Here is a 23,736-nt window from a genome sequence, read left to right as displayed (position 1 = left end):
GACTGCACATGAGATAAAGTGGCAAGAGTGAGCAGCAGTGCAAATTTTTAGAGCAGTACAAGATTTAAAGTGGCATTTAGCACAGTATTGCATAGAGTAAGAGTTTTTATTTTTTTTATTTTATTATAAATATTATCTATCTATCTATCTATTATAAAAATAAAGTCATGGGGATTTTTGCGTGAGATAAGGACAGTAGCAGTGGTGCGTGACGTAATAGGGGTGTGGCATGATTGCGAGTGACGTTTCAGGAAGTCAAACATGGCGACCGGACAGCAATGGGTGTTGGTGGAAATGGTCCAGGCGTTTTATGAGGTAAGTGTTTCTTTTCCTCAGTTGTTGGGCCGAATTATTCCCTGACGTTTACTCGATTTTTCTTATGCTTGGCTACACGTTAGTGCTGTTAAATTTGTCCCAGGTTGTTAACTGTTAAGTTCTCGGTTGCGACCCGATGAAAGGCTCAGCCCGTAGTTGTTCAGCGAAGAGGCAACTCATCAAGGAAGTATGTAGTAGCTAGCTACTACTTGCACATTAGGTGAGCTACAGCGCTGGAGTTAAGTTTCTAAATGCACATAACACGATAGAGCTGCTACGACAAGAGCTTCAAACTGTGCTGAAGACGTTAGGCTAACTGTTGTAGCTTTTGTTTATCAGTGCTATGATTGGCTGTTTTATTATTAATAATATTATTATTGTTGTTATTATTATTGTTAGAATTACTCTTGTGGTCTGACTGTAGATTTCTGTCTTCCTTCACATGTTTTTGGTTAGTGATCGGGGAAACTTCTCAAAGTGATCAGCTATGTGTGTGTGTAGAGCGCGTCTCTTCCGTCATTTCGTAGGGCACTGTCATGATGGAATGAAGTAGGAGCATACTTTATCTTGGATATCTCTTCAACTATTCACAAGTGTCCATGTTAAATTTTTAAGCAATGACAAGTAGAACAGTCATTAGTGCTGTCACTTCAAAGGTAGGCTCTGGGTTTGAATCAAGAGAGCCAGCTGGGGCCTTTCTGCAGGAGTTTGCATGGTCGTGTGGGGTGGCTGTAGCTCAGGAGGTAGAGCAGGTCACTTACTAATCAGAAGGTTGCCCCAGTCTGCATGCCAAGTATCCTTGGGCAAATACTAACCCCAAGTTGCTTTGAGTGTGTGAATGCTTATAGATAGAAAGCACTTAAATCATAGAAGAAAGTGCTTGTGCGAATGGGTGAATGTGACATGTTGTATAAAGCACTTTGAGTGGCCAGAATCAGTCCATCCATTTACCACTTGTGCCTGTGTGGTTTCTTTTTAGGCACTCCAGCTTCCTCCCACAAAGACATGCAAGCTACATTAATTGTTGATTTTAAATTGGCTGTATTTGTGAATGGTTGCCTCTTTCTTCCTTTATGTCAATTAGGCTCTAGATGCCCAATCCAGGCAGTTAGAAAAATGTTGACTTTTCTTGGACATGTTTTAGCAAGTATCCTCATCCTCAGTTTATCACATCTTCATATCATTAATTTTCTGTTATGATGGTGTGGAGGTTAATAATGAATGTTAATAATAATTCAGTGTCCAACATAAGAGCCTCAGTTCAACTGGCCTATGTACGTTTATATTGCCCTGCAAAAAACATTTTTATATTTTTAAATAATAATGCAGTTTTATGATCATTTGATTTGATTTCACTTTAAATCTGATAAATAATGTTGAAATATCAAAGCCTTGAAATATGGTCTAGTACACCTCACGCCCCCCTTTAGACTCCCCCCTGCATGCTGCAGGTATCACTGCGATAGAAAGTGGGACGGCTGCCATCAGCCTTCAGCAGGCTGCCTAATTTAAACATGGGTCAGACTAAGTTAACAGTTCATCTGCATATTTTAATGTAATTTCTGCAGCTTTACTGTTTCTCGCTGTAGAGAATCTGCAGATAAAGCAAACGGTGGTGGATGGAGAAGCTACAAATTTCACTTTTCTTCATGTAAGAGTTTGCTGATCAGGTGCTTTCATTAAGGGCCAAAACCTTCTTCCCAGTAAAGGTTTTAATGGTAATTACAGGAACAGCACTGCTGTTTTGAACACTAGAAAAACGTTTTATTTCACTCTACCTGACTTTACTGTCTCAATAATGGTTCCACCTCTTTGCTCAACATCCATGTGTAGACAGACTCCACGTTAAACTATAAAATTATGCTGCGTAGGCTTAATGTCATCATACTACTTAGTCACATGCTTGTTCTTAGATATGTTCCTATTGCAAGTCTATTTTCAGTCACAAATTGGGGTGAAAAGCTCATGTTTACATGGTAACAACTGCACACTACACTGCCGTGTGTTAAACGAAACATTGGAGCAAAACATTTGTGTTGAGGATTTTTTATAATTGAGTTATTTTAATTGTTGGAGCCCTAGTAGAAATGCAGCAGTATGCTTTGGACTTCACTGTTGTTTTAGCTGATTGTGTTCTTCTTAATTTTTGTAACCTCGCATGTTGGTGCAGCCAGCATGATTGGGTTGAAGACATGAGTGTTCAACTGTGTTTTGTTTTTACTGCCATTTCAATTATCTTCCTCTTTTTCCTCCTCCTCCTAGTCAGTATCCTACTCTGTCACACTAATCCCTTACATGTCCTCTTTTACTGCATCAAAAAGTATTGGGCCAACTACATTTATAAGAGGTGTTTGGCCGTGGAAATACATGCCATGAAGTTCCTGATGCACAGTCCATGTGCTAAGAGGAGGTTTGGAATGCTCAACTTTTACAAGTGGTGTGCCTTAGCACTTAACACAATCACTCTAGAACTTTACATGGTCTGCAACATCACAGCTAAATGTCTTCGGTTTATAAACATTACTACTCTGCACTAATACCAATTACAATTAATCATGGAATATTTCAGAGACAAGAAATTTCACAAACTTAATTATTACATCATATTACAGTACCATGCTCAAATTCAGTAAACCATTTAGAGCAACCCTTTCTTTTGTAAATGTTTGAAAAGGCCCATTGCTTGGCTACTTGCTTTTTATACACTTGCAGCAATGAACTGAAAACAGGAATTCAAAGATTTAGAGTTGGGATTTTATACAGCTATCCGATGGATGTATGAAGTTCTCTATAGCTTAGTTGTTTATGTTGCATTTAAATTTCATTCAGGCATTTCCAGTGTTTCTGAAATGTTTCCACTTATTTTAATTCTTTCCTATGTAAAAATGCATTTTATGAAGCATGTTTCAAAAAGAAGTATTGTTTTGTTTTTTTTCTCAGGCCCCTGCTTACCACCTTATTTTGGAGGGAATCCTCATACTGTGGATAATTAGGCTTCTATTCTCTAAGACCTACAAACTTCATGAGACGTATAAATTGACAGAGAAGGTAAACAGTGCGGTGAAAATCTAACGGTATTATTTTTTTGTCATCAGACTCTTCTCACGTGATTCTACATTACAGGAAAAGGAGGACCTGATTGAGGAATGGCAGCCAGAGGCACTAGTTCCTCCCGTTTCCAAAGACTATCCCACCCTCAACTATGATGTTGTCACAGGGTAAACACTCTGCTACCTCACTGCTTTATTTACAGGTTTTAAGTATTCACTAAAGCTAAATGTCCATAAGGGTCAGATGAGGAAAGAAATATTAGCCCCCCTGTGAAAATTTAATATTATTATTTTCTTCCTCTGAACCAGAATTGGCATGACATTTCCAAATATACTAGTTTTAGTTTGCATGTTTACATTAGTTTGTCAACAGAATTATCCCACCCAAAATGCTAATAGTTAATTTTGTTTCTTTTTAGCTAGATGACAGCCTAGTGACAGTTTCTTTTTGTTTTCAAGCAGTCCTGCACTTATCTCCTAAGCAATCACATCCCATTGTTCTTTGGCAAATCTCTCAAACTCTTTTATGGTCTTCTGGAAAGGACCTTAGTCATCTGACCAAAGGATGTACTTCCAGTGTGCTTAATCTTTCTCCAGGTTGTCTTTAGCATGTGTCAGTCTAGCTTGAAGATGTTTCTTCTGCAGAAGCAGGGTTTTTCTTGATCTGCAGTCCATTCATGTTCAGGGTTCAAGTGATTGCCTTTGTTAAGACTACAATTTTTACTTGGCTAAGTGATTCAGTAGTGTCTTGGCAGTTGCTCTGGGATCTTGAGATACATCTCTCCCTAATCTTTTTTAAAGGTTTTTCATTGATAATCTTAAGGGAAAAAAAAGTTTTTTAATATAATTATGGGTAATCTGCTAGGCAGGTCCACAAGCAGTTGGACAATGATATGATAGTTTTTGTGTTTTTTGCCTTTCCACACATGGTGATCATAGGTGCTTTGAATATGCAGTCCAAAGCTTATGGAAGTGAAAGAGGCTAAAATTAAGCTGCTAAACATACCCATCAGAGATGGTACAAGATTTTAAAAGGGCTATATCAAAAATTGGGTAATGTCTTTAATGGAACCGATGTATTGTTGAAAGACAATAAAAACAGGTAGGGAGGTAAGGAAAATTTGTAAGTAATAGGCAGTTGTATCAAGAGATGCCTAAGCTGAAAACCCCAAATAAATCTGTCAGGTAGACATCCAAAAATTTAAAGTGGCCAAATCAATTATCTAGCCCATTCATAGAAACAAGGAATTAACTGGTCAAGCTCAGACAGACGAAAATGTCTAAAAGACCACAGAAGATGAAGAGCATCATTGGACAAGTCTTTCCTTGGTTAAGAAAAAACATCACACACACTATCTATTCAAATAGTATACTCCATGTAGAGGGCATATCATTGCCAAAGTCTATAATCAAAAGACACTATAATGAATGAGGATTTAAAACAAAGTGTAAACCACTGCTTACACTTGAGAACAGGAAGCCCGGGTTAGTCTTTGCTATATAATATCTAAAACTGCTGTGTGACTGCTGATAGAAGTAGCAGGATAATACGAAGGGTGTAGCATTTGAGATTCAGCTAAATGACCTTCACACTACAGATAGATACGTGCACAAAAGCAGCCCAAGGGCTTATTCAGGCAAAAAATTGAATACTTGTAAATGACTTAGTCACTTCCTTGATCTCAAACTAAATGGTAATGTTTTTCATATACTCGAGAAAAAGGAAAGGGAAAAAAAAATCAATCTGAACTTGACTGCTTGGATGAAAATGAGAATATCTGTTTTTTGTAAATATCTGATTTGTGCCTTGAGCATGTAAGATGATAAGCTAAAGATTCAAATGCAAAATTTCTGTTACAGACCTCCCAGCCACAAAATCACAATCAATGGAAAAGACTGCATTAACTTTGCATCGTTCAACTTCCTGGGTCTCCTTGACAATGAGCGTGTTAAGGTCAGTATTTATTATTTAAAGGCATCCCTTTAAGCGTTACGCCTCAGTCAATGAGTTTTATTAAAACTTGAATTTGTTCTAATTTTAGAATTTTATAAGCTAATTTTTCATTACAGCAAAAGGCTTTGGCATCACTGAAGAAATATGGTGTGGGCACTTGTGGTCCAAGAGGCTTCTATGGGACCTTTGGTGAGTTCAGCTTTTCACCCCTCAGCTGTAAAAGGCTGATGGGGTATTTTTATCTTCTATTAACATTCCACCATTTGATGTTAAGCTACACTTGCAAGAAAAGTAATTAAACTCTTTGATAATCTAATTATTTCCTAAATATACCATTAATTTATTCTTTTCTTGGTTGAATGAATATCTCTGACATAAAACGATGTGTTGTCAGAGAAATCAAACCCATTTATACAGAAATGTGGCTATATATAGGACAACTTTTTTCTGCAGTTATAGCTCAGCCTTAAACGACTGATGAGCGGCATGGCCACCCGCTTTTGTAAGGATTTTTAAATTGACACCATTTCTTAGAAGTCTCAGACTGGATTGACCTTAAAGTCAGAGGTCAAGTTTTCAGAAGATGTTGCAAACACGAAAACTGAAGATCGTTCAGATCAATTTTATACCAAAAAGAAATGATTATCCCATGCACTTAAACACAAACTCATTTTATTAAAAAGGTTGTTTTTTGGGGGTTTTTTTGTTTGTTTTTTTTAAATCTGACACATTGGTGTCAGACTATTTATTTGAGATTTCAACATTATATTTTTTTGACAGGACAAAGACTGAAATATTAGGATGGCTGCTGAGTAGCCTAATTACTACGGGGCATGACATTAGTTACGTTATGTTAGCTTAAGCATTTATATGTTAGCTGTTGATTTGCCATCGAAATTCCAGCTGTCTAGGGATAATACAAGGAGGATAATTTTGGAAAAAGCCCTAATGACTCAATCATCAGATCATGCAACAAGTTAATTCAAATGAATTAGTGAAACCTCAGTAGTAAAGCAAATACCAATAGTCATACTCATTCTACCTTAGTATGGACATTTACTTTCCATCACCACAGCAACTTCTTTCACACACCAAGAAACATTCACTGTTCAGAGCAAACCATAATTTTAGAGTCACTCACGCAACTATATATCCAAGTATATCTTATTAAGTTCATTGGAGTTTGCAGTTTCTCACATTTTCTCTACGTATTATAATTTTGTCATTATCCTTAAGTCTTTTTCCCATGATAAATGGGTAGTGAAAATATGATATACAGCCCTATCATATTTTTGATTGAGCCTTGTTAGGCTGTCAAGGGATAAGCAAGTGAATGTATCTAATGCTAAGTGATGAACTGAGACTTTTCTCAGTCAAGCACAAATATTTAAAATCATACTGCTGTTTGGTGTTGTTACAGTCTTTCTTTCAAAGTGCAGTAGTTTTTCACCTCTGATTAAACCACATCCACTAAAAACTCAGAAATACTAAAGTTAATGGTAAGTGACATCTAAAAAGTGTAACCAATTAGTAACTAATGTTACGTTTCCCTGCCCCCAGATGTTCACCTGGAGCTGGAAAGTCGTCTCTCCAAATTCATGAAAACTGAAGAGGCCATTATTTATTCATATGGCTTTGCGACTATTGCTAGTGCAATACCTGCCTACTCCAAGAGGGGTGACATCATCTTTGTGTGAGTGTTGTTTCTCATAATATGTATACCAATAATAAACCAAGATAACACCCCTCACTCAAACCAATCTTCAGTTACATTTAGTTTTGTTTATTTTATGTGGTCTTTGTGAGGACAGAGATTTTAAGTTCTGGATTTAACAGTCCTTGTCAGTACACTTGCTGTGACATTGTGATTCAAATGAAAGCTTTAAATAGAGGTGTTAGAGCAGTCTCCTACATACTAGTTCAATGCGAATATGGAAGGACACATCCTAGACAAGAAAACGCCCCCAAGATTTCTCAAAGTGTTACTGGAGGTCAGTGTAATGAAACTAGTTACACGTAAATTTGGAAATTCATGTGTTTACAGACATTTTGACATGAAGGCTGCTCTAACATGAGCCAGAGCTAGATGCAACTGATCAATCAATAAAAGAGGACTGTTTTTAGATGAAAAAATATATAATTACCGCCAGGCCGAAGATGGGCTTTTTGAGGAACTAATGTGATCAAACAAAATAATAAAAAAAATGTCAAATCATTCAAATTTTGGGCTGCTCAAAACTTTTGGATAACATTTTAGATGATAATAACTGAGTATCATCTGTACAGCAACAGAAATGTGTAAATTGTTTTTTAAATAAATTACCTAAGGAAAGCATGTCTAACATAAAAGGTTTTCTGTGGAACTCCACGACTAACTTCTGTATGTGAAGGAGATTTCTTGTTTAAATGCCTTTAATGCTAACACTGTATTCTAGTCTCTGTAAACTGTTGTGATCTACAGTTGAATGCTGCACTGAGGTGTAACAGGACAAGCCTAGTGATCAGGCCACTGCCAGAGGCCATAGGACGATTATTAAACTTCACTAGGTTTTTGTCTGTGTAATTGATCTATATTTGACTAAGCTGGATTATGTAAGAGCTTTTTAAGTACTGGTTTAACCACATTAAAAGCCTGTAATGTGTAACCTGTTATTAAAGATAAACTGTTAATACTAAAAGGCAGTAATTACTGTTAAGAATTGTTTGAGGAGTCTTGTAGGGGTGGGGTTTCATAGACATGTTGATGGATTGGATGAAGTGATTGTCAGTCAGGTTTTGTTTGCACAGACACATTTACCTGCCCGCAAACGTGTAAGTCTGACTTACTCCAAGTGTGTGATATTTTGGTTCCATAGTTTAATGTTTTCTCTTTTATTTTCTGTTCAGAGATGAAGCAGCCTGTTTCGCTATACAAAAAGGTCTTCAGGCATCCCGCAGCTTAATCAAGTACTTCAAACACAATGACATGGAGGACTTGGAGAGGTTGCTTAAGGAGCAGGAGCTAGAGGACCTGAAGGTTAGTAGAGGACCGTTTGAGAAACTCAAGTGTCACAAATGTGCTGTAATGGTGTTAGAGGTGGTACAGGATGTTAAACGCTTCTACATTCTCTGTATTTTCATTTGGTTTTTAAAAATCTCCAAATAACAATGTTTCTCTTGTAGAATCCTCGCAAAGCTCGAGTGACCCGGAAGTTCATTGTAGTGGAGGGGCTCTACATCAACACTGCAGATATCTGTCCTCTGCCTGAACTGGTACATGGAAAACTTTTTTGTTTCCAATTTAATTTTGTTTATTTTGCAGAATTTTTGTTAAAAAACCCCTCCAAAAACAGGAAAATATTATGGCTTAACATCATCCACCTTCTGTAGTTGAGCCGATGTCAGTCTGCTACAGTAGACTAAATCATTCACCACTCGCTTGATTCTTGATTATACCAGATAGTGTACACATAGATACTTTTTGCCATTTATTGACTTTATGTTTTGTTTTTTATGTTTTTCTAACTTCCAGGTAAAACTCAAGTACAAATACAAGGTGCGGATCTTTCTTGAGGAGAGCATGTCATTTGGTGTTTTGGGAGACCATGGCCGAGGAGTCACAGAACACTTTGGGGTCAATGTGAGTAGTTCAGCTTGAAATGCAAAAATACTTAATGCTGGCAGTAAACAGTTTAACAGCTGATTCAAAATGTGTTACTGTCTTTCTCTGTTGGTAGCTTTACCGTAGTCAAACTAGTCTAGGTCAGCTGATGCAATCAAATAAATAAAAGTGATTGAAATATTAATAAAATAGCCATTTTCTGCAAAGAATCCTATGTGAAGTCTGGAATCTATGGACATGATCAAATACTGAATTTTATTTGTTGTAAGGCGTCGTAAGATTTACCATTACGTTGAGCTTCTTGCACAAATGCACAATCCTTTCAGGCTCATTTTTGTTAATGGCAATATCTGAATATTTGGTTAGCAGACTAGTGATTTGCACTAACAAAAAAAAGAGAAGAAAAAAAGAAAAGAAAGAAATGTGCGTCTCCTGATTTATGTGTACCTCTTCTTCGCCAGTATTCTTAACTTGGCTGTATGTTATGAAGGGGTTTTGCTTGCAAAGGGAAAAGTTATGCACCCATCCGTTTTAGCTGTCTTCTAGCACTTTGGGGTACTTAATGTACCAGTCGGTTACAGCCACGCTTAAAGTTTCTGAACTTTCTTTAGTAGGCCTGTAGATGTTTGTCTAGGTCTAATGATGGCCTGCTTCATTTGGATTAGTGAATCTAACGTGGGCTTTCTGCTCAACCATTTTCTGAATGGCATAAAAATGTTGTGGTCCAAGTATCTGGTGCGTGTGTTTGTGTGTGAGTGTGTGCATGTGTGTGTGTGTGTGTGTGTGTGTGTGTGTGTGTGTGTGTGTGTGTGTGGTTGACAGAGCATTTTTGAAAAACGCTCTGTCAGCCTACTTTCAGGCAGTTTCCTCCCACATTGAAATCTGAGGCAATGTTTGAACATGAATGTCTCAAAAGCTATTAAAGATAAAAGCCTCAAACTTTCATTTTGGTGGTAAGAAAGGGGAGTGAATCGAGACCGATAGAACGATAGATGCATCAATTGCTCAGAATTGACTTGTTAAAATATAACAAAAACTTTAAATCCGTCCTCTACAGTCTTGTATTTTGCAGAGGGACTAATAATAAACTTCACATTGCAGAAGACAGCTAGTGACAGTTTTGAATGGTGTATAGTTTTATTTCATGATGATACAAAAATAAAATGTGTAGAATACTTAATAACATGAAATTTATAGTCACAAAAATGAAGATAATCTGGGGGTTTTTTTCTATTTAACTTTTTAAAACAAATATGACAGTTTGTCATTAAATTGCACTTTGATTACCTCATTTTAAATCTATCTTAGCAAAATGAAAAAACTGTGTTTCTTGCAGATAGATGACATTGACCTGATAAGTGCTAACATGGAAAATGCTCTGGCTTCCATCGGAGGTTTCTGCTGCGGCCGCTCCTTTGTCATCGACCACCAGGTACTGTAACAACCATGTTGGGAGTCTCTCTTGTAATGCATCATCAGATAATCAGCCAGCATTTTTACATGTCATTGTCAAGATTAGTGATTAATCCCATGCTTGACAAATCATCATATCTACTATAAATCTGTTGCTTTTTTGAAACGTTTCACTTATTTACAAGCCTAATTACATTTTACACTAAAGTACAATTTAAATAAAAACAGAATGCAATGATTTGCAAATCTCATTGACCCATACTTTAATCGATATAGAGTAGGGGTCTCAAACTCGCGGCCCACATCACCCCTACTGTGTAGCAGCCCCACAAATGTCTGTGAACTGAGGAGACCAGTTGCTGTGACTTTGCAAAATGTTTTTAATTGGTGAAAGGTCTGGACTGCAAGGAGGCCGTTTGAGCACCAGAACTCTTCTATTATGAAGCTGTGCTGTCTTAATAGGCGAAGTAGAGATCCAAGCTTTTGAACCGAGCACTGAGAACAGGATGGTGTCTCTCCTCTTCACTAGAGAGGACTTGATATCCATGTTTTCCAAAAAGAATATCAATTATTGTTTGGATGATAGAGCTTTAACCTGCATTTGTCATCGCATCGCATTTGTCATTTTAGAGTGTTAATCATGAAGATATGATTTAGTAATTTAAAAAAAAATTTTTTTTTATGTATTTTGTAGCGTCTGTCAGGCCAGGGCTACTGTTTCTCTGCCTCTTTGCCTCCCATGCTGGCTGCTGCTGCTATTGAGGCTCTCAACATCATGGAGGAGGACCCAGGTATACAATCTGTTCTTATCCACTCCAGCTCAGAAAAAATACATTATCTCAGCTGATAACCTGTTCTTGGAGATTAAGTATTCCATTTCTACCTCTTACTGATTAGGAAGCATGTTTTATTAAAATTTTTGTACAAAAAAAAAAAAAAAAAAAATTTCTTCTGTTTTGCAGATGTTTTTAGAGTCCTCAGAGAAAAGTGCAAACATGTCTACAACACTTTACAAGGGTAAGTTTGTGTTTATGGTGATTTCTTTTTTTTCCTTTTTCTTCTGTGGGTCGGGGAGATGTCCCTCCACATCAGTTTTCTGATTCAGCATCATTATTTGCATCCCCAGACACTACAGCCTTTCACACATAGAGGAAACACATAGGCTTACATTCAAATTATACTTTGGCTTTGTCTTCCTTTACAGTGTCCATAATAAATTGAGTTTTGGTATATGTTTGCTTTATTTTCTATGTGAAACAGAACACCAGGTCTAAAGTTAGTTGGAGTTCCAGTGGCCCCAGCTCTTCACTTGGAGCTAGAGAGAAGTTCTGGCTCCAGGGAATCTGACATGAAGCAGCTTCGTTCCGTTGTAGATTATGTAAGTCTAACAGCACCAGATGATTCCATCAAACGCACACTGAAACTGTTATTTAAAGTTTTTGGAAACCTCTGTGAGATTTCATATATAACTTCAGACTGAGAGTGTCAAAGTCAAGATGAAATCCGGTTACACTTAATAACACGACCTGCGAATAAGGCGCAAGTACCCTGTACATGTGTGCATTTTGCAGACAACAAGTCAGGTTGTTGCAGAAAACAATAAAACAATTTTCACTGTAAAACCTGCCACTAAGGCACAAATACACAAGAAACAATGAAACAGTTCACTGTAACTACCTTCTTACACTTATTCCCCAATGGGGTTAAGTTTAAGGGGCGTCCCCATCAAAACAAAAAAGTTTGGACATGTCATTGGCGCATAATATTTTAGAAGACAGCAAGATAGTACCATAACTTCACAAATATAGTGTTTTTGTTTGTTTTTTTTAAAGGCCAACATTGATGCTGGTATGTGTTAGGCTTGTCTTGTTCACACTGGTTACTTGGTTGTTTCTGCGACAGACTTGGGGCTTTCTGGTATCTTTTCATAATACACTTGTAGTTGTGGACCACATGATCAGGGGTAGTCACTAAAAGAGGAAAGAAAAATGTAACAAATTTAATCTGTTTACTTATTTTGCTTTTTTCAGTACTGCCGTACCATGTTTGTTATCATCATTATTATTATTATAATTATTATTATTATTATTTCACACTCTTAAATGGTTTTGTAGATTGCCAATAGCTTGACAGAAAGGCTGGTTTTATTGCTCCGCATAATATGAACCCAGTAAGCACTTGTGTGAATAGTATATGGTTAAGACAGGGACTACATTGTGATTGGATGGGACTGCATAGTGCTTTCATCATTTGATCAGTAGTACACAGTGTTTTTAGTATCTGTATTGTCTTATGCCCAAAACATTCTTATAATTCACTTTAGAGTTCCCATCAATCACGTGATGGAACACTGTATAAAAATGTGTTAGTGTCTCATCGAGTTTTCATGATTTCTGTCTTAGTGTATGGAAAGACATGTGGCTCTGACCCTAGCTCGGTACCTGGAAAAAGAGGAGCGCTTTCTTCCACCTCCCAGGTAAAAGACCCTACATTTCTATGCACCTGGCACATTATGAGTTCTGTCATGGGGTTTAATGTTGTTTAGTACTTTCATACATTTGTGTCTCAATGGTCCATAGCTTTTTTTGGCGGTGGACCAGGTTTAGCGCGGGGTGGCCATCTGCCATGACCCGTTGGGGTTGTACATGCTTTATTATTTGATGGGTTAAAGTTTAATTTGAGGGTGATTTTGTTTGAAGCATTCAAATATTTCATTGAAATAATTTGTGTAAATAACGTTACCTTTACACAGTCTCAGTGTGTCTCACTGCTCCACCTATGTGTCTCCAGTATCAGAGTGGTGGTCACCGTTGAACAAACAGAGGAAGACATCCAGAAGGCTGTGGCTTGTATCAGAGAGGCAGCTTCAGCGCTCCTCATAAGTTAGCAGACATCACTGGAGCTTTAACAGAAGTCTACACCACTGGTTGGGTGGAACAACAGTTTGATCCGCAAGATGCGGACCGACTCGTGAGATCTCTACTAATGAATGAATGTCAATGATTCCTTTTTTTCCTTATTGATATTATATGTATGTTATATGTTCTACATGTTGAAAGTTAGTGTGGGCCTTTCTGCTCTGAATAAAAATGCCCCCAAACACTAATAGAGAACATTTTCATTTAGAACTTAACTTGATTTCCACAAAACAAATGCTTTTTTATTTACTGACCAAAAAAGCCTTTTTGATTGATTTGTGTCTGCAGTCTACTCCTACTTGAACTGTGCCCAGTTGTTCCACTTTTGTAACAAATAAATACAGATTTTTACACCTTGGATCATTTTTAGGTGAATTGAAATGATTGCATTGTGTAGTTTATGATTACGCATAACAGATTTTGGAAAGCTCTTTGAAAACAAACAGAAATCTCGATGTTGCCATGAGTCTAGCATATAACTAGATGTGACATGTGAAAATACTAGCTTTGTGTTTTCTCAAGGCCCAAACTGAGGTCACAGAGAGGACATCCATAGAAGACTGGAGTTGAAACTGAGAAGTTCTTATTGCTAATAATACTATTCAACAGTTTTTCAGAAACTGGCCACACTGAAGACACAGTGTCCAACTACTAAAAGATTTTGATGTGCTGAATTGAAATATTTCAGATAAAACAGCTGACTGGCTGTTGTTTCTACCTGTGAACATTTATTTTTAGATATCTTGTCACATGTTTATGGTTTCTTTTTACAATATTTCACCTTTCTCAATTGTGCAACCATTTTAGTTCCATTTGGTTTTATTTATAAAGTGCCAAATCACAACAACATTTGCCTAAATGTGAATTATTATCCTTCGTTCAGAGTTTATCTGATCCAGCCCTAATTAATATGCTTTATTAAAAAGGAACATTTTAACCTAATCTTAAAAGTAGAGATCGTGTCTGTCTCCCAAATCCAAGCTGGGAGCTGGTTCCATAGAAGAGGGGCCTGAAAGCTGTAGGCTCTACCTCTCATTATACTTTTTTTTTTTTCTCAAAGATATTTTTATTGATTTAAAGCAACAAAGAAAAACAGATACACTCAGAATTGTTAAACAACAAACAAGTAAGTTTCACAGTGACTGTTTGAACTGAAATATTAAAATACAGATTAATGACACTCACATGTCTTATAATTGCTTTCATCAGTTAACCCCCTACCCATACCACTTAGAACCCCTATCCCTCAGGCCAGGTAGGAAAAAACAAAACAAAAACAAAACAAACAAAGCAAGAAAAAAAGAAAAAACAAACACACAAACAACAGAAACAAAAAACACACACATGAAAAGAAAAATACAAAAAACAATGCAAATACAACAAGAAGAAAATAAGACAAACACACAAATGACTAAAAAAAATAAATTAATAAATTTAAAAAAAATTAAATAACATTTTTAAAAAAAAATTTAAAAAAGAAGAAGAAGGGGGGGAGGACTTACTGAGTAATGCTGGAAGTCAGGTTCGCAACCTGGAGGCTGGAAAAGTATTACTTTTCCAGTATTACTAATCGCATATCGGATCTTTTCAAGGCTCAGATAGTACATAAGGTCCCTCAGCCATTGAGTCTGGGTGGGCAAAGGGGCACCCCTCCATCTTAGTAGGATTGCATGTCTAGCTACAAGGGAGGCGAAGGAGAGCATGCAACGCTGTGACGAGGTCAACCGTGCATCAGCCTCTCCAGTGGTGCCAAAAAGCGCAACTAATGGATTAGGATCCATATGGTGTCCAAGAATTAGGGACAAGTTTTGAAATATATCTCTCCAGAATCCTTCAAGGCTAGGGCACGTCCAGAACATATGGATAAGGGAAGCCTCCGCACTCCCACACTTATCACAAGTGGGGTCAACGTTCGGATACATACGGGATAGTTTGACTTTGGAGAGATGAAACCTATGCATGACCTTAAATTGTAAAAGACAGTAGCGGGCACATAGGGATGTGGAGTTAACTAACTTGAGTATTAAGTCCCATATATCCATAGACAATGACTGATTTAAATCTTGTTCCCAGGCCGTTTTAATCCGATCTATCGAAGAACCGTTCATGCTCACCAGCCTGTCATAGATAAGAGAGATAAACCCTTTACATGTTGGAACTAGGGTAAGGAGCATATCCCCTGGGCTTGCAGCTGGTGCTTACCGGGAAGTTTGGAATCTGAGATTGGAGGAAATGTCTGGTCTGCAGATATCTGAAAAGATGTGTACGTGGGAGATTGAACTTTTCAGAAAGCTGAGCAAAAGCTGCAAAGGTATTGTCAGAAAACAGATCATTGAAACATGTAATGCCCCTGTCATGCCAATCTCGAAATATAGGATCAGATAATGATGGCTGAAAAAAAGGGTTAGAAAAAATTGGACTCAGAAGGGAGAAGCCTGTAAATCCAAAATGCTTCCTCATCTGAGCCCACACTCTCACTGTGTGCCAGACAACTGGATTATCGATGGTCTTGTTTGGGGGAAGGGGGAGTGAAGATCCAATCAGGGCCAGGACAGAAGAGCCTGTAGTTGAGTTCAACTCCATGAGCTCATTCTACTTTTAAATACTCTAGGAACCACAAGTAAACCTGCAGTCTGAAGCAAACTGTTTCGTTAGGGTGATATGGTACTATGATTTTTAAAATAAGATTGGGCCTGATTATTCAAGGCCTTGTATGTAGGAAGGATTTTCAATTCTTGATTTAACAGGGAGCCAATAAAAGGAATCCAATAGAAATGTCCTGTAACTATTCTGGCTAGAGGCTCTTCAGAGAACTTTTAGAACAACCTGATAATAATGAATTACAACAATTCACCCTAGAAGTAATAAAAGCATTGATGAGTTTTTATTCTGAGACAGGATGTTTCTAGAGATATTTGGAGATATTTTGTTCATGTTTTTGTTTATTCACCTTGAGGAACCACCAGTAAAATACTTCCTCTTTTTATTATTATTTATTAAAGCAAGCTTTGAATAATTAAATATTATCATGTACAGTTAGCTGCAATCAAACCAAAACGTGCAAATGCAAGAAAGCAGTCCTACATATTTGTTTAATGTGCACACTGAACGACATATCGTGGTAAAAAAAAATATCCCCAGATTTTTCATTGTTACTGGAGGCCAAGGTAGTTGCATTTAGAGTAAGTTCCTGGTTAGACAACATGGGTGCATTCAGATAGTCCATTTTGCTCAAGAAGGTTCCTAACTGAGAGACTTGACCCCGGAAGTATCTGTTCCAGTTCACTAAACACTAAGAAAAGGAGCTCGCTTGCTTCCTTTAGCAGAGGATACACTGGACCATCATTTATGTAATTCATTGCGATGGGCCATTTGATAATTCTTAAACAACTGACATATCAAAGAAAGCAGCGCAGATCATGTAAATGTTTATTGTAACTGCCTTTTCTATTTCATGCCAAAACCTGCTGATATGTTTTAGGGTTTTTAAGAAAGCCTGTTATAAATGCACAGCCGAATTCTGAACATCACACTGCTGGAATAAAAACTACTGATTATATTTTTAATACATTCCTGCAATTGGTGTGTTATCACGCATCATAGATAAATGAAGCTAGGTATCATCTGTATAGCACTGAAAATGTTAATGCTATGTCTTCTAATCGCGCTACCTAAGGCAAGTATGTGTAATGTAAATAGAATTGGTCCCAGCACAGAATCCTGTGGAACTCCATAATTATTTAGTGTGTGAAGAGGACTCTCCAGTTACATGAACAAATTGGAGTCTTATTTGATAGACATGATTCAAACCACTGCAACGCAGTACCTGTAAAATATCTATGGCATGGTTTAGCAGGAAAAGCACAGAGATGCCTCCACTGTCGAAGTGCTGTTTCACTAGTGCTTTTTCTGTGTTATGGGTCCACTCTACATTCTAACTCTTCAAATAAACCATTCATCAGATGATTAGTTAGCTGTTAAGTTTGCTACTCTTTCAAGAATTTTTGAAATAAGAATTTTTGGCACTGTATTGTCACCCTGCCATGTGGGCGGGCAGACAGCATGAACACCAAGTATGTCTGGGATAACTCGAGAATGAGGTGTCATAGGAGCTTCAAATTGATACCATAGGTGTATCTACTAAAAGTCTTGGATGAGTTTGAATCTCAGTTTAATACTTTATTGCCATTGCTTTGTACAATAGTGCAACAAAATTTTTGTACCGTCTCAAATCAATTCTAAAGAAAACAAGCAAAACACAATAAATACCATATATACAGAATAAAATATATAGACTGTGCAAAAAATAAAATCTACAACATGTGCAATGTGTGCAGAAGGTAAGAAAATATATGTGGAAAAATCACATCCAGTATTGGCATTGATTAAGGCTATAGCCCTTCTTGTGTGCCATGGTGCAGCTCGAGAGCTACACAGATGTGCAATATGTCAGCACACTCTCAATGGAGCAGCAGTAGAAGGTGGTCAGCAGCTCCCTCTTCAGATTGAGCCTCCTGAGAATTCGTAGAAAGTGGAGATGCCGCTGGACCTTCTTCACAACCTCCAAGGTGTTTGAGCTCCACTGGAGGCCTAAGTCCATGTGCACATCCAGGAACCTGAAGCTGGACACCCTCCTTGCCCTCCTTGTTGATGTAGATGGGCTGTTTCAGGTCATTCAATTCAGTTCAGTTTAGTTGAGTACAATTCCATTTTATTTATATAGCGCCAAAACACAATAACAGTAGCCTCAAAGTGCTTAATATTGTAAGGTAAAGACCCTACATTTCCTGAGTCGGATTCTCAAAAGCGATACTGTCTCACAGGCACATCATTCATGTTTTCCAAATTACTAGAGATCAGCATCTACCACTGGCAGACTGACTTGTTGGTGGAGCGGCTGAGCAAGACTTTAAAGTCCATGATACATAACTTCATTCACGAGGATGAACGCAAGCGGGATTGCTGGTTAAACCCTGAGGTGCTGAGGTGCGGGAGATGCCCCAGTCTCCACTGGATTTTCTTCCTTTGAGTTAATGTTTGGCAGGAAGTCGTGGGAAGGGCATTGGACCTCATTGAAGAAAACTGGGAGGAAGGTGAGCGCCCAGCTAAGAAAGAAATTCAGTACAATCTGGACCTGAAAGCAAAGCTACACAGTTTAGGAAGATTGTCACAGGAGAATTTGTTCCAGGCCCAGGAACGTAGCACCTGTACAACAGAGGGACTAGGCTCAGACATTTTTCACTAGGAAGTGCTGGCGCTGCTCCCTTCTTTTAGGTCAAGTCAAGCGACGAGTTGGGGATGTTGACTATGAAGTGGTGCAGTCGGACGGGGGGGCACACAGGAGTACCACCTATCATTTATGCCTCCTTCTATCTCGCAACAACCCAGAGAGCGGATGTCTCTGCAATTGCATTTTGCAGATGTGTTCTCCACCCTGCCCAGTCACACGACCCTCATAGAGCACCATTTCGAGACCCCCACCAGGATGACGGTGCATTCACATCCCTATAGGTTACCAGAATATATAATCAAAATATTTTAGAAGGAATTAACTGTTATGTTTGAGATGGCAGTAATAGAAAGATCCCAGAGTGTTTGGTGTAGTCCCATGGTTCTTGTGCTGAAGAAACATGGGTCTATACAGTTCAGTGTGGATTATCGCAATGGTGAGTGAGGTGTCCCAATTTGGCTTGTTCAGAACCCTAGCCATCTTCCAGCACCTCATGAACCAGATGCTGTGTCCACAAGCTGCATGTGCTGCCTCCTATTTGGATGACATCATCCGTTAGCCTCCCTGCAGTTTGTTCTCCAGGACGCTGGCCGCACCTGGTAATGACCTTCAATCCTATTTGCAAATTCTTCTCTGGAAAAACGCTACTACTCACCAGACTCACCTGCCTGCCATCACTCCTGGATTCTCGGAATCTTACGGTTGGAACCTTAACGCTCTGACACACTCCTCCATCCTGCCAGATGCTAACTTGGCTACCCTCCCAGAAGCTTCTCACCTCCCACCTGCAAGTAAGCTGTTAAAACCTGTTGGAGTCATACTCGCCTAGAATAGAATAGAATAGCCTTTTATTGGCATCGTGCATGTACAACAAAATAATGGGTGCTCCATGCCAACAGTGCAGTAGAAAAAAACAAAAGCAGAAGCAGTGCAAAAGGACTTGGTCTGAGTATAGAGTCCATATGTGAGTGGCCTGAGTGATGGAGGGTTACTCAGACCATGGATCACATTGATGAGGTGGGTAGGCAGGGGTGGAATGTGGGGGGATAGTGTTTGTTAACAGGGGAAGAAAATGTTAGTGAGTCTGGAGGTGTGGGACCTGATTGACCTGAGGCATTGACCAGAGGGTAGCGGTCAAATAGGTGGTGAGCGGGGCCCTGTTTTTTTTTTGAGACAGGAGAATCTGGTGATGGTATTCCAGGGGTGGGAGAAGGCAGCCAACGATTTTGGGGGTATTGTTAATTACTGTCTGCGAAGACTTCCTGTTCTCAGTAGTGGCCCCTGTGTACCAAACACCCAGGAAGGAGGAGAGCACTGAGGAGCGGTAGCAGGCCAACAGCAGCTTCCTGTCTAGGTTATTCTTCCTAAGGACACAGAGGAAGTGCAGCTGCTGCTGGGTCTTGTTTACCAGGGCGTTAGTGTTGTGGATCCAGATGAGATTAGCAGAGAAGTCACCTGCACTCACATGTGCCACTACTTTGGATCTAATCACCTTCCCCTCTATTTCTGAGCCACCCCATCAGAGACCCCTGCTTCACTCCTCTCATTGCTTTGTTTATATTTTCCCTGTGTACAATAAAACCTTGTTAAATATAGGCTTGCCTTGTCCATTGAGTTTGCTTCTGTGTCCACTACTACATACTAGCTTTCTGGCCCGTGATAAGAGCACTGCCAGATGTAGTTTGACAGAGTGAAAGAGGCTCTCTTTTCCCTCCCTTTCATTCTGCAGTCGGATGCCTCAAACAGAGAGGTGGTGGCTGTTTTGTCCCAGCAGGTAAAGGGGATTGACCATGGAAACTGTTTGAGCAAGAGGACAGATACAGCACATTGGAGAAGGAGTATCTGGCGAGCAGATGGACAGTCGACTCTCTTCATTATCACCTCCTGGGATCCCTTCTTTTAAGACCATACACCACTAGAATGGCTCCAACACATGATGGATGCCAATGACCGGATAACCCAGTGGGATATGGCCCTCTAGCCATTTAAGTTCAAGGTGTTTAGTTTCCTCTCTCTCTTGCCAGGAGAGGGGGTTCGGGAGGTAGTGCCAGGGAAGCTTGCAGGGCAGCTGGGAATGATTGTCTAATCATATGCTCCTTATTTTAGTAGCTAGCTGGGACCAGAGGAGAAGAGCAGAACTGAAGTGAACTAAGCCTGAGACAAGGCGACTGAAAAGTTGCAGTTTCATGAGTGTATTTAGTGTTGTTGTGTGTTGATACAATGAAAAGCAATAAAGTCATCTAGGGTTTTCAGTTGAAATATAGCCGTTACAATGGTGGAATGTAGATGGGTCTGCATCTAACAGTCAGAGAGTCTGAAGAACAGTGGCTGTCTACAGCCATTGCATTTTTGCACCAGCTATCATTGATATAGATGCATAGACCCCCTCCTCTGTTCTAAAAAGAGTCGCTGCTCCTGTCGTGGTGCAGTGTGTGAGTAAGTTTTCTGAAAATCTTGTGAAGCTGAGGAGTAGCCCTGTCGTTTGCCAGTATTTGTAAGTAATGGTTTAATTACCAACACCTTAAAAGCCTGTAGTACATAGCCCGTTATTAGACAGTGCACATATTTAGGATTAAAGCAATAATTAACAGATTTCTTAAAACAGTCTTGTAGGAATCAGGTCCCACACACAAACCCAAATCCCTATGGGCAGTGAAACATAAAATATCCATTTCCACACCAGACTGTGCCACTAATTTCCTCCTCTGGCACAAGAAGTGAAATTGTCACGGCTCCACAGTCAGAAACAAGAAGTGGACCCAGGAGCAGATTCAAGCAGAGGCTCAGAGTGAAGTGAACAGAAAAGTTTATTTACATAAACGTTGTAAATACAAAAGAGACAAAAACAAAAACTCAGGACAAGGCTAGAGTGCATGAACATGAACTATGGGTTTTCAGACTAGAGGGGCCAGGAACATGAACCGTGGTTGGTGGAGCTTGGCAAGGGAAACAGTGGGTCCTACTTGTTTGCAGATGGAGCAATATAGTAGGGTGGAAAGCGTGGAGCGAGGCCTGGGTGAGTCCAGTATAGAGATGATCCGTGAATCCAGAACAGTGAGACAGGCGGGTGTGACTGGAGCGTGTACAATAAGGGATACCAGCTATAGAGGAGCAAGGAGACCAGCGTCCAGGTGAGTAAGGTTATTGCGAGGATGAATGATTTTCTAGGGAACAACTTAGAAGACAAGAGAGCAAAGGTATGTAATGTATGAGAACTATGAATAAACACGAGACACATGAAGCCATGAACTAACATAGGCTAGCAGACAGTCTGGCAACACTGGTCTTAAATACAGCTGGCTGATCAGCTCCAGGTGGTGATACTGGGACGAGCGATGACTGCTCCACCCCGAGGAAGAGAACATACTGTGACTCACCCAGAACATGACAGAAATCAGCTGCAAGTACAAGTAAAACCAATAAGAGCGACTGATAGGAACGTACAATTCCAAGGAAGTGAACCACTGAACTGATTCTGTACAAGAACCAGTACTCGATTGCCATCCCTAGCTATCTATACTTTACCTCAGCATTTATTGTTCTGACAACTTTTTACTTTTACTCCCTACAATTTAACAAAAATATCTCTATTTTCTTTTCCTTGAATTTTCAAAACAGGCTTGTTACTTTTGATTTGAAACATTTAAAAGGCATTATTATTATTTAACATGACTGCGGACCATAGAACATCAGACTGAATTGAGCCTAAAGAGAAGAAAGAGAAAAAAATCATATATTTAATGTATACCCAGATATCAAAATGACTCCAGCATTTAGTTTGTCCTAAAAAAAAAAAAAAAAAAATGAACATAAAGAAAGTAACATGGCAGGTAATATCAAATGCAATGTTTCTGTCCGCTCAACAAATATCAGCAATTCAATTCAATTCAATTTTATTTATGTAGCGCCAAATCACAACAAAAGTCACCTCAAGGCGCTTCATAGCAAACAGACAAACTCTTTGTGTGCAGTAGATACAACTGCTGTATTCTCCCAGAGAGAGAATATATATACACTAATATATAACAAACTGTTTGTTATTGAAGGGTTGCATGAAAATAGTTTAATGCAGTATAAACAGGTTAGTTTTCTGTTTTGTGATGTAACTGCAATTTAAAGTAAAGAACAGTGTGTTATACTGGTGTACTATGGATGTGGTGTTTCTGGTCAGTGTTGGGTTATATAATGGATAGCAGAGATTCATTTGAATTTAAGCTGATGATGTGTAGATTCAATCACTGAAATAGGCATAACCCGGTGATGGAGAACAGCTATGTGGATCTGTCTCCCCTGACACCACACCCTTAACCTGCTGCTCCACCCCTTCCCTGAAGCTGAGCCACAAAGCACAGCCCGCCACACTTTTATTGTATTTATATAGCACAAGGTTGAGTTAGCTTTTCACAAAAATTGCTGGTAGAAACATCCTTAAAAGAACTATTTTTTACTTTCTTACTTAGAGTAAATTTCAGATCCTGTACTTTTCATTTTTACTTAACTAAAGTAATTGAATCAACTTTTACCAGAGTATTTTTTGACAAAAGTATCTGTACCTCTACTTAAATACAGAATGTCTGTCAATGTTTTGCCACCTCTGCTGCTTTAAGGCGTGAGTTTGTGAGTTATACCAGAGAGTGAAGTACTCCTGTGAAGTGAACACTTCAAGTGGCTATTCAGAGCCCACCCAGTACCCAGTAAAAAACTCTCAATAAAAACCTAATTTCAAAAACCATTTTTGAATTCCAAATTAAAAAACAGATGTTCTAAATTGTTTTTCAAACACAATTTAAAAAAGAGAAATACGTAAATTGTTTCAAAAATCAAAGATTTATTTCTGACGTTTAAAATTCTACTCCTCATTTGAAAATCCATTTCCCTTTCCTGTTAGCTCATGGATTAGCACTATTGGATTAACTATCTGCTATCATGCATGATATCAACTCCTTCATGCTCCAGGAACTGCCTGCATATTCCTGCCATAATCCTGGGGTGGCTGTAGTTCACCCACTAACCAGAAGGTTTGTGGTTTCATCCCCGTTTGCTCCAGTCTGCATACCAAAAATACTTGGGCCAGATAATAATCCCAAATTGCTCTCTGATGCATCCATCAGAGTATAAATGTGTGTGAATGTTAGATAGAAAGCACTTAGACAAAGCATAGAAAAAACTGCTTTTGCGAATAGGTGTGAATGGGTGAGTGAGGCAAGTTGTGTAAAGCGCTTTAAGTCCTCAGATAGAGTAGAAAAGCTTTATAT

General features: G+C 38.8%; 1 protein-coding gene across 2 annotated transcripts; it reads left to right on the top strand.

Annotated features, from left to right (window-relative positions):
- The first annotated feature begins 182 nt into the window (after nucleotides 1-182).
- Nucleotides 183-13,988, top strand: sptlc1 (serine palmitoyltransferase, long chain base subunit 1). Of its 2 annotated transcripts, XM_003439455.5 has the most exons (15): nucleotides 183-315; nucleotides 3,256-3,363; nucleotides 3,439-3,533; nucleotides 5,226-5,319; nucleotides 5,436-5,508; nucleotides 6,880-7,012; nucleotides 8,206-8,335; nucleotides 8,482-8,571; nucleotides 8,831-8,938; nucleotides 10,257-10,352; nucleotides 11,028-11,124; nucleotides 11,296-11,350; nucleotides 11,594-11,711; nucleotides 12,736-12,809; nucleotides 13,124-13,988. In XM_003439455.5, the coding sequence occupies exons 1-15, from the start codon at nucleotides 262-264 to the stop codon at nucleotides 13,218-13,220; spliced, it is 1,422 nt and encodes a 473-aa protein (XP_003439503.1). In that variant the 5' UTR covers nucleotides 183-261; the 3' UTR covers nucleotides 13,221-13,988. The 2 variants fall into 2 exon arrangements, with proteins under 2 accessions (XP_003439503.1, XP_019216316.1); XM_019360771.2 differs by lacking the exon at nucleotides 3,256-3,363 and having other exon boundaries at nucleotides 248-315; nucleotides 3,411-3,533.
- The last annotated feature ends 9,748 nt before the right edge of the window (nucleotides 13,989-23,736 follow it).

The sequence above is a fragment of the Oreochromis niloticus genome, linkage group LG7, assembly GCF_001858045.2.
Source record: "Oreochromis niloticus isolate F11D_XX linkage group LG7, O_niloticus_UMD_NMBU, whole genome shotgun sequence".
NCBI classification, from domain to species: Eukaryota; Metazoa; Chordata; class Actinopteri; order Cichliformes; family Cichlidae; genus Oreochromis; species Oreochromis niloticus.
The sequence above is the reverse complement of the archived record's forward strand: the minus strand, read 5'-3'. Positions and strand labels throughout refer to the sequence as shown.